Source organism: Leptinotarsa decemlineata, unplaced genomic scaffold (genome assembly GCF_025532065.1).
Source record: "Leptinotarsa decemlineata unplaced genomic scaffold, Ldec_3_MD MMD2_tig00026336_RagTag_RagTag, whole genome shotgun sequence".
NCBI classification, from domain to species: domain Eukaryota; kingdom Metazoa; phylum Arthropoda; class Insecta; order Coleoptera; family Chrysomelidae; genus Leptinotarsa; species Leptinotarsa decemlineata.
The window spans coordinates 8770895-8783078 of NW_027412692.1; the positions used below are offsets into that span (position 1 = coordinate 8770895).

At 36.5% G+C, this 12184-nt stretch overlaps 2 protein-coding genes across 3 annotated transcripts in view; one reads left to right on the forward strand and one right to left on the reverse strand.

Annotated features, from left to right (window-relative positions):
* Positions 1-12184, forward strand: part of rg (A kinase anchor protein rugose) — a 941222-nt gene that overhangs the window by 91563 nt on the left and 837475 nt on the right. The window lies entirely within an intron of this gene.
* On the reverse strand, positions 5861-6617 carry LOC141485817 (uncharacterized). Its single transcript, XM_074183360.1, has 3 exons — positions 6505-6617; positions 5985-6419; positions 5861-5888 (listed from the first exon to the last, which is right to left on the reverse strand). The coding sequence occupies exons 1-3, from the start codon at positions 6615-6617 to the stop codon at positions 5861-5863; spliced, it is 576 nt and encodes a 191-aa protein (XP_074039461.1).

Below are 12184 nucleotides of genomic sequence, written 5' to 3' on the forward strand. Positions count from 1 at the left end.
CTCTCTTTCCAGAAAAATGTGGAGAGGAGGTAGATCTAGAAGGGGCTCCAGGGCCGCTGACGGTGTGGTACTGATGGCACCACTGAGAGCCAGATAAGCCTGTCTCTGAAAGCCAGAGAGCTTCGCTTGGGCCGTTTTTTGTAAAGCCTTCGGCCACTAAGCAATTGCACCATAAGTGATCATTGGTCTGACAATCATCACATAAATCTAATGCATTTGTTTGGGACCTAAAGCCCAAGTTTTACCACAAATCCTTCGACATGTCCATAGAGACAGTCTGGCTGTGTGTAAAACTTTTTCCAAGTGAGCGTTCCAGGTGAGTCTTTAATCAAGGACAATGTCAAGATATTTCACCTCCGTTCCAAATGGAACGTATATAGAAGACTGTCATCCTCAATGGCGAACATCGATGTTTCGGAATAACATACTTGTTTCATTACCTCTTATTAGTGATCTGGATAACATTACAAGAAGAAGCACAACTTACGTCACGAATGAGTTGTAATTACTCAAGTCATCGATGACATTTTTGAAAGACTGGTTTTTTATAACCTTCCCCCTGATTTTTTAGATTTAATTATGAATGTTAGAATTATGTTGTATATTTTTTCATTGAATGTAGCTGAAAAGACTAATATTAGTTGGAAACGAAACATTCTAGGAAAGCCAATTATTCAAGAAATCCGGCCGGTACAGTTCAAAGTTGAATCATGAGAATAGGATGTGATTTATATTCGCTAAAGAAAAATTGTCATATGAGCATAATGGATTTACATCAATGCCTATTTTTTCCAGATAAAAGACTGTTGCAAACCATAGTGACACATTATTGTAACAATTTTGTATGTTCCACGTTGAAGAAAATATTTCTCCATTAATCACAAGTGGGCACAAGTCGAGAAAATATTACAGTCAACAATTCATTTCAGTTAGTCAAACAAAACGATCATCAAAAATAGAGATTGATTGCGTTCATTGATATATGTGAAATGAGAGACCAGCAGATTGTTTTGATATAACGTATATTCTGAAGACGACATGCAATTTCTTAGGAACCAGATCATTTGCAAAAGCGTTAAATTCATTTACTTGTGTATCCATTTTCATGGCACGAAAAATATTAGACACAAGAGGAGAAAATTTAGGTATTGTAGAAGGTTTTTCCGGACGAAGGCAAGTATTGAAAAGTTTTGTCGGCCAAATAAGGCTGAACAGAATAGAGGTGGATTAGAAAGCCTCATGGGAGAAAGATTGAAGGAAGTTAGTAGATTCAGATTAGGATCATGTGCAGAATATATAATATGTCAACACAATGTAACGTTAGGCTGAAAAGGTCCTAGGCTAACGTAGGAAGATTTTTTTTTCATAAAATATGATTTTATCATTCAATACAGTTGCCTCCGAGGGATACAAAGATGTTGGCGGTCATAACAATTTTACGATACCATTTTTATAGTACCATTTGTCTTCAGCCTCCAAATAGAACTCAGTTCCAACAATTACCTCTTCATAGGTGGTGAATTCCTTTCCAGCATTCTCCTGAAGTCAGAGAACAGGAAAAAATTAGCTGGGAGCCAGATACGGAGAATTCGGTGGATGCCTCAGCAATTCGAAGCCCAATTCTTGCAATTTTGCCATGATCTTCATTAACTTGTGACACGGTGCATTGCCTTTTTCTCCAAATGGGGCCACTTGTCTGCGAATTATGTAATAGTCGCAGACTATTACATAATTCCCTTTTCAAGATAATTGATGAATATTATTGTTAATCGTGCCCTAAATAAAATAACGCTGGCCGCCACTGGTAGCCACAAACTAATTGTGACGTGGTCAAGGCCGCGCACGGCCTCAATCACTCTAGTCTTCGCACCGGTTCCGATGGAATTTTGGCGAATATTTCACCGAATTCAATGGAATTCCGAGGAATTTTCTAGGACTCTCGATTGCCAACTATAAACACGATCTACTCGCCTATCGAGACAGTCAAGTGGAAGTGACAATGCGGTACGCCGAGCGATCTAATAAAGCGATAGTTGAAAAATAGTTGATGTTCCAGTTAAAGTATTTTGTTGTATTAAACGTTGAATAAAGTTAAGTTTGATTATTGTTCAGTGTAGTCAATTATTGGTAGACGCACGGGGAAAAACCTGACAATATTATACAGTGTCATCCCCAAAGTATGCACCATATGGAAAACTTATTTGTTAGGTGTTTTTCGAGAAAAAGTTATTCTTGATAAGTTTGTCCATCCCCTAAAACTAAACATGCCCCAACAAAATACAGTACAACACACGTAATATATGAGGAGCCTTCAAATAATTGATTTTGTGACAAGAGTAAAGTACTCTTTGAAAAATCTCGGGAAATGTTATTTAGAAAAATTGTTTAGCATCGAAAAATACATCTATATTTGAAGTTATGGCCATCTAAGTGAAGTTTAATTTTCTTTACTATTTTTTTTTTAAATGGGGACTACGAAAAATAATAAATTTTTGCTAAAACGATAAATAGACAGCATCCTGCATATGACGAATGTGTGTTCTACTGAATTTTGTTGGTGAATGTTCAGTTAACATAACCTTGTCAGCCGACTTTTGTGTCTTTGCACGCTTTGAAGTCGGTTCACGACTTGCAGTCTACTCAGGTAAGGATCGTTCTGATTCTGGTGTGAAATTATGGAGCCATGTTTCATCCATTGTCACATATCGATCGTAAACTCGGGTTTTTCAGGGTGGAACAACTTAAAACAGTGCTTAGAATCATCAATCTGTTTGGAACTGTCGATAAAAAGATGCCAGTGATCTGGTGTATACTCCGATACACCCATTTTTTCTAACAGTCCTTTAATATTGTTACATAAAATCATATCATCTTGCTGAGAAAAAAAAGGCAAAATATCTTTTTCTCTATTACGGTAGTATGTTATTTTGGTGTCTGGGTGAATAAGTTTATTTTCCTTTAGTCTGGAGGCAAGCAATTTGGAAGAATCCTTTGGAAGGTTTAATTCTCTAATAAGATAGCTCAGCTCTTTCTGAGTAATATCGCTCAGGACGTGTTAAATCCCCTTCAAAATCACTGCCGTCTTACTCAAATCTTAGTCTGTACTGATAACGTTTCAACATTATCCTCTGGTAACGTAGGTAGGCTGCTAATTGGAATGGGTATCTGCTCGAGCTGACGTGGAATTGGTCTTATTGCCGAATCCAGGTTAGGGTATGTCCACGTATGTCGATTGTTACGATTAATGCTCTTTATATTCACAAGACAGAAATAGCAATCGTCAAAATGATTTTTTGGTTCCCTCCATACCATTGGAACACCAAACTTTAAACATTTTCGTTGTCCTTTCGTCCACTGTCGCAAGATTTCAAGACAAGTTTTGCACACTACACGTGGAGCCCATATTGATATGACCTACTTATAAAATCACAAACTGGTTTTCTACTTTCCTTCACAATGTACTCGCCACATATGTAGCCAAAAACGTTCGGGTTATTCACACAACAACGCCTGCTTGTAAAAGCCATGGATTTCAGTTGTCACAAATAAACTCTTGCAACGAAACTCAAGTTTCGACTAAATTTCACAATGGAATGCAGTCGACTTAGGAATTTATTAAGGCCATTTTCGAGAAAATAGGTAAGAAGCAATTAGTGCTAATTTCATGTTATGGCATTTCCAATAAGTACACGTCAATTAGAAGTCATTAGTAAGCATTTGTCTTAGATTTTGTTAGGTTTGTTTGTAAATATATTGAAATTATAGTGGTGGAATATACAGAAATGTAAAAATATTTAAGTATTCGATGAGTATGTTATGTCTCGAAAACTAGAGCTGATACAAAGAAAGGGTTTGTATTTTTGGAATCAGCACAATGAATTAACCATAATTAGTTGATTTTTTTTCTGCAGCAAGAAAAACATTTTTTTGGTGGTCTGTGTAATCATTCGGAGTCAATACTAGTAGTGTCATTTGTGTGTTAACCTACTAACTTTCTAAAACTGAGTAAATTGTTTCAACCTAACCTAAAAATCCAACCTCAGGTCATTCAATAATTCATTACAGGAGAAGGGGAACATCATATTCATCAGGAGAGATCCTTTGTCTATTCAGTCAATTAAAAAACGTTGAAATTACCCCCAAACAACTATTCAACACAGCTTTATTTTCAAGGGAAATGAACAACACGCTATCAGACAAATAAAAAACTGTATCTCGTGAATGAAGCCTCATAACGTCATTACGCTCTTGTAGTGATTCGAATAGAAACCGTACAAATTCACAAGGAGTTCCTTTGTGTGATCTCTTATTATACGAGCAGGCTGACTGCAATAAGTCATAAATAACGATGCTATAGGAGCCTGGAGTTGTACTGTGACAATGCAAGCGGTTACAATAAGGATTGCGGTAAATAAGGGAGGACGTGAAAAGTTTCAATTAAAAGAGGTTTTCCGAAAGCTGCCTCGACGATGAGAGTTCTTCGAAGTTTTACAGAGCAAGTGTTCATTCAGTGCTGGAGAATTTTTCGAAACGGTGGAACTGTGAAGATTTTGCGGTTTTATGATATTATTCTTGAATGTTTCTGTGTCGGAGGAATTGAATTATTTATTTATTTATACACTGTTCTACAGGTTACACAGGGATATTCGTAACGTTATATTCAAAATTGGAGACAAAAAAACCTATTAAAACTTCTTGTAAAAATTTGGGACTTACAGATCACGTTACTGATACATTGAGAATCGCATACGCTTCTCTAAAGCTAATTTTTCCTCAAAGACACTTTTTATCAAAAGACCTCATAATAATGTTATGTGACACCTTGGTTCTTTCTCATTTTAATTATTGCGAAGTTATTTACAGTCCTTGTCATTGTCAAGTCGGTGATACACTAGCCCATGTAGAACATATTCATACAAACATTTTTATTTTCTAGCGCGTTTTTTTAAGGAAACTTTTACGATTTTTAGTACAAAAACCCAAAATTGGTCAATTAAATGCTAATAACTTCGAATCTCAACAGAAATGTCCGGTTTTTTAAATTTATTTTAGTAGTCTTATGTGCCCCCAATCGTACTGAAGTAGTTTGAAGCACCATTGTGCCCAAAAAAGTTATGTACAGAGCATTTAAACTTTACAAAAAAAAATAAAAAATCTGACCTTTGATGCCAATTATAAAAATAAATAAAATACATACAGGTGTTCAGACAACTTTAAAAACATGCTTAGTTATTGCTCTTTCGTTTGAGGTATCATTTACCTAGCTAAGTCTTAAACTTTTTTAATTAGGGTACCTGAACCAGTTAAAGGTCGTAAATATGGATTTTTGTGGAATTGAAGAAAAAAATTTTTTGTACTGTAAAAATTTATTGTTGGTGTTCAAAATGTCCTCCACCATTGCGTATACACTTTCTACAACGATTTCGTACTTCAGTTGTGGTTACTTTCATTTGCATTTCCTGTTTCATAATTTCAAACGCTGCCTCTATTCGCTGAAGTAATTCTTCTCTCATGGTGATTTCTGTTGTGTGTGCGAGTTCTTTCACCCGACCCCACACAAAAAAATCCAACGGAGTCAGGTGGGGCGATCTGGCAGGCCAGAGGATGGGTCCGTCTCTCCCGATCCAGTTGCCAGGAAAACAGCGGTTCAGGTGTTCGCGGACGCTTACAGCCCAATGTGCTGGGCATCTATCTTGCTGAATTGTGATCGGCCTGTCCGTGTCCAATATTGGCACTTCGGCATCATAGAGTAACATTGGCAAGTCGTTTATCATGAATTCGAGGTAATTTTGTCCATTCAAATTGTCAGGCAAAATGTGAGGGCCAACCAATGTGCGTCCGATGACCCCAGCCCACACATTTATTGAAAATTGACTTTGAAAAGAAATCTGAAACAAAAATGCAATAAAATTAGTTAATTCAGGTAATTAAACACGTGTTGAACATGGGTAATAAAATAATAATAATAAAAATCATTTATTTACCTGTTTTTTCCAATTTGGATTGCTGCCCATTCATGAAGGTTGTGGAAATTAGTAATTCCTTCCCTGGAGAACTTCGATTCGTCAGTCCAGAGGATGGACTTTAAGAACCACGCGTCGTCAATATCTGCGTTTAGCAAAAAACGGCAGAACCGTATCCGTCTCGCCGGATCCGTTTCCTCCAAGCCTTGCACACCCGTGCCGTGAAACGGATATTTCTTTTCGTTGTGCATCGTACTCCACACTTTCCATATCGAAAGGTTTAAATCTCTCGCTACAACTCTGATGCTGGTGGTAGGATCCGCTTCGAAGGCTGCGAGAATTTGCTCCTCAACATTGACATTATGTCTTGCTGGATTTACTGCAGGTTCAGCATGATGAATACCAGATTCAGACAGCCTACGATATGTGTTGGAAAACACACGGACGTTAGGCACCCTGCAATAAAATAACTCATTTTTAACGTCTTTTGAAGGTGAAAATGGCAAAATTTAACTACCGCCACAATTATAAATTAATTTACCTGCGGTTCGGGTAACGTTCTTGGTACAAACGTCGTGCCAGAGATGCGTTACCATCAGCTCTGCCATACATAAAAATGATATCGGCTTGTTCATGACTCGTAAACTCAGCCATGGCAGTACACACAACAAAAAGTTCGATAGTCCAAAATAAACAACACCTGCAGGAGCGAAAGGCTACGACTGAACACGGTGAATTACAAAAATGGGGAACACAAAACCAACGTCTACTCGCAACTCGAAAGGGCAAAGCAGTGACTAGAGAACTTGTTTGGCCAACCAAAGCGACCCGGCGAAGTTTTTTATTATTCCATGTAAGTCTAAAAATAATATCGCATATTGCTTTAGCATTTTCGTTTAAAGGCTTTTGAGCTGAATTTCATTTAAATTACTTTTTTTTTAATTTTTCAAATATCCATATTTACGACCTTTAACTGGTTCAGGTACCCTAATTAAAAAAAAGTTTACGACTTTGCTAGGTAAATGATACCTCAAACGATAGAGCAATAACTAAGCATGTTTTTAAAGGTGTCTGAACACCCGTATGTATTTTATTAATTTTTTTATTTGGCATCAAAGGTCAGTTTTTTTATTTTCTTTCTTTTTTTGTAAAGTTTAAATGCTCTGTATATAACTTTTTTGGACACAATGGTGCTTCAAACTACTTTAGTACGATTGGGGACACATAAGACTACTAAAATAAATTTAAAAAACCGGACATTTCTGTTAGGATTCGAAGTTATTAGCATTTAATTGACCAATTTTGGGTTTTTGTACTAAAAATCGTAAAAGTTCCCTTAAAAATCAAAAACGCGCTAGAAAATAAAAATTTTTGTATGAATATGTTCTACATGGGCTAGTGTATCACCCTCTTAAAGGTTTGCACCCAGCTACCAAACACCCTGTATATTTAAATCAAAGACTCCACCTTATCTACATGAAAAACTCTCTTATAGAACGGACATCCATAATTTGAATATTCGTAAACAAACCATCACACTGTGAAGAAATATACAAACGGTCCTTTTCCTACAATATGTCAGTCTGCATAAATAATTTGCATAAACTGGATGGATCATACCTACAACTATCGCCATTGGCATTCAAATCCAAATTCAAAAACTACCCACTAAATAAGTATGTTCTCAAAAATTGCTCTGCTCTCTCTCTCTCTCTCTCTCTGTAACCCTTACCTTCTTATGCTTTCCTTTCCTCTCCTTCCCTTTATTTACTTATCTTTACTCATTTAGTTTTCAACTGTTGTCTGAACCAATAAGTCCAACCATTTATTCATCAGAATGTCATTTAATAGCACCACCCTTACTGTATATTCTTCTGTTTTTTTCTTTGATGGAAAGTTTTGTGTCGAAGGTAACACCTAGATCGGTGAATGTGAGAAGCCGTTGAGTAATGAAGGTATAGAAGTGAAACTGTTTCAAACCAATTATTTTACTGATTACTTTCGATCTCAGCAAGAGTGTTTCAAGTTAGAACGTCAAAATTTTGCCTGTCTTTCCAAATTGTGCTATCCATTTGTCACCAATTTTCTAATGAGCTAGAAACTTTAAATGCATTGTTACAGAACATTGTGAAAACCCTGATGATGAGAGAAAATGAAGTATTAGAAACTATTTCGATTATAAAAATGCTCAAACCACATTTTTGTAATAATACTAACAAAATTGGAAAAAAGTGAATCCTAAGACAATCTATGAAAGTATCGAATAAGTTTCACTGAAAATAAGTCCATCCAGGAGAATTAAGAAAATATATCGACGCATAAATTCTGGTTTTTAATGGTGGAACAGCTTCAAACATTGCTCAGGATCATGAAATCTTTGTTGTTTCAGGTCGACAGGTGGACTTTTTTAATATTACTGGAGTTTTTTTCCAACACCAAACCGTTATTTCAATACCTCGACACGATACATCGAATTTCTTTGCGTAATTCTCATATGAAGTTTTTTTATTCACTTGATAGTTATACAACGAAACTGTATTCAAGAAAATGATGAATTAGTGGCAGTGTGGAAACATATACCAGTTGACTCAATCGAGTGAACGATTATTACTTTCACGGGAATTAGAAGTAAGCCTTTTGTTCTTTAGTATGAAATAACACTGTACTTACAAGCAGTATTAATTTCAGAAAGATGTTAATAGATGTAATTCGATTCTATAATTGAATTAATAATTGTCATAACAGAAATAAAATGTTCCTGATGTTAATAAAGAGTTAGTTATCCAGTAAAGATGGCAAACCGAATAAACTCGTAAATGGAGATGAAGCAACGGAATTTTCAGTGGATAGAAATGATGATAATTCACTCACGCGTAAAAGATATTATTCTATTTATAATTCGGAAAATTAAACCGAATTTTCAATTAAAAACAGTGACAGTAGCTTTGACCGTTGGAGTCTTCAAGTTCAGACGAAAACCTTCAACAAGCTGTATAAGTTAATGAAAAGCAGTCCAATGTCATATTCGCAAATTCTACGAAACGACTAGCTCAAACAATATAGATCACGTTGGTGGACCCCTATACCTCTCCATTGCCCAAAATCAGTAAATAACATGTTTGAGCCAGAGCAAACGAAATCAATCAACTCGAAAGTGAAAAGAGGAGTATTGTTGTAAACGCGGCGAGTAAACAAGCCGCGAATAGATCAGCGGAGTGCGTATTTCTACTGTATTCTGAAAAATCTCCAGTTGACGATAAATCGACATGGTATAATCGAATATTTGCAGACGAAAGCAGCGTGCATTGAGCAGCGAGTAAATTTTGTGGAGTGACCACCATCCGGGCAGGAAGGATCAGTTTCAAGAGGATTCGCGGCACTTTGATCGTTGTATACATTTTCGAGCCGAACAAATCAGGAAAGAGTAAGCAGGTGATAATAAATAGATAGTAATTGATATGCTCGTGAAGTGGTATTGCATCATAAATACACACATCGGAAAAGTCTAGGGATATTTTTGAAAATGGCAATAATTTTTTTAAGATCGCTTTAGGGAAAAAAAGTTGACGGGTGATTATTAAACGAATGTAACTTACAACAAAATTTATTAAATGGTCAAAAATACTGAGTGCGCATATAAGCAAAACTAAAAAAAGTATGGCTCTTCTTTGGCACCCCGAAAAAAAATCATAATACAAAAAAAATTGGAATCAGTACAAAGTATGGCCTCCACGCTGGTTTATTACGGCCCTACATCTATCGTGCATCGACAAAATGAGATTGTCAATGTCTTGTTGAGGTACATTTGCCCATTCAGCGATTAAAAGCTCTCTCAATTGAAACGTTGTGTGAATGTTCCCCATAATCGGAGTAATTCTTCGTTGAAGCATGTCCCACACATGCTCGATGGGATTCAGGTCCGGTGATTGTGCTGACCATGGCAATACATCAACTCCTTCGTTGGTGAGCCAGTCAGTCACTAGACGCGCGACATGTGGACGAGCATTATCGTGCATTAGGTGGAAGTTTTCACCAACAGCACCAGCAAACGAACGGACGATAGGTAGAAGAATGGTGTCGAGGTACTGTCGAGCTGTGAGGGAGCGATTTGGAAAAACGAGATCGGTTCTGCCGCCGATCATGATTCCGCCCCATAGCATTACTGTACCACCTCTGTATGTGTAGACTTCCTGGACGTGTCTCAAACGTTCATTATTTCCAGGTCGTCTCCACAGTCTTACTCGACAAGAAACTGGATGAAATCCAAATTTGAATTCGTCTGTAAACTGTCGCCCAATCATTTGCATCCCAGTTTTGATGTTCTTGACACCACTCTAATCTTCTACCGCGATTGCCTCTCGACAAAGGTGGACATCTAAGTGGCCTTCTGTTGTGGAGATCTGCTTCATGCAGTCGATTTCTGACAGTATCACGACCAATGGTTACCTGGTGCGTGTGCTGCAACACGTTATCCAACTCAGATGCTGTGATTGTCGGTTGTCTTCTTGCGGTTAAGACCAAAAATCGGTCTTGAACTGCAGTTATAGCGCGTCCTCGCCCTGGATGTTGTTCGGCTGGACTGCCAGTTTCACGGAAACGCCACCACCATCGACTGATAACACTTTGGGAGACCCCCAAACGAAGAGCTACATCATTTTGTCGCATGCAACCTTGAAGAAGCCCTACAGCTCTATTCATCTCAGCCAATGGTAAATGATGGCGTTCCATGGTAAAGCACAATATTTCCAGTTTAATTGCTGAGCAAGAACTGCATAGAATGTACAAACTCGACACTTTCAGATTATTCATTTCAGCCGAAAACCTACAGTTTGTAAAAAACTTGATAAAAGATTAGTTACCGTTTTTGTAGGCTTTGTTCAACCCATAGAAATCTACAGGGTGGTCGAGTGTACCAGTTTAATCGAAATTAAACGACCTCATGCATTTATTTTTATGATATTTAGTATGTTATAAAAATATCCCTAGACTTTTCCGATGTGTGTGTATATTGAGTTATACTTGTGAATAATCAAATAAAATTGCTGATTTGAAGAATGTATATTACCTTCTCAAATGCCCCAACAGCTTTCAAACATTGGAGACGTAAGTGGGTATAAAGAAAGAATAAAGGTAAATTGATGGATGTAGCCGTTACTACGTGCTAGGGAATCATAATTAAGAAAAGAGAATTGAAACTTTTTGTTTTTTAATACTTTTATTTGTAACTAACGTTACTGCAGTTTCGTCCTATACGGACATTTTCAAAATTATACATTATACATAAAGTTTAATGTATAAGTTTGAAAATGTCCTAATAGGACGAAACTGTGGTAACGTTTTTCACAAAAAAAAGTGGTAAAAAACCTAGAAAGTTTCAATTCTCTTTTCTTCAAAGAATAAAGAAGCTAACTATTTTCGTTCGTTGATAAAAGTTATGGGAAAGAGAACATCGGTCAACAAAAGACAGTTACCATTTTAACAAGTGGAAAAGGTATAAAAAACCATAACTAGAATTGTCAGTTTTAACTTCAGAAATCAATCTACAAAAGTTGATTCATTTACAACTTGTTACCAAAAGAAATAAGAAATACAGAACTTTCTGTTTTAGAAAAAAAAAGTCAGACTCTTTTTGTTCGTAAGTCAACTTCAATTATGAACTGTCCTACTCCATACATGTTCATCGTTATGGAAACTGAATGAGTTTCAGTAATGGACGTCTTCTCCAGTATCATAATAAATATGTAGTACTTTTTTTTGTTTTAGCCAAGGTAAAATCTTTTGAGATAGAGTATAAGCAACTGGCTCTATAATTTATTAAAATATATGTATGGAACCACAGCTGAGAAACAATAAAGACGATTATTATTATTATTATCGAAGTATGCGCTGGTCAGGCCCTCTCCCCCGAAGTACCGATACATTCGGGAGGGCGCGCCAGTAGTTGATTTGAGATTCCAACATTCAGAGAAAAGTTGCGATTGTAATACCTGCAAGGAGTTATTTTTCGAATAACTAGCGCCTGAATTACAACATTAATGCCTCATTAGTGGTGACAACTAATCAAAAATACAAAAAATCATTCTTGTTTATTATACAATTCACGACCAAAAAGTCTTCTGCTGATTTTGACATCGTATAATAGTCCTAATTGAATTATATCGTATTTCAGTAATTGATTGATTTGTCTCGTTTCTATTAAATTAATCATCAATATTGGAATT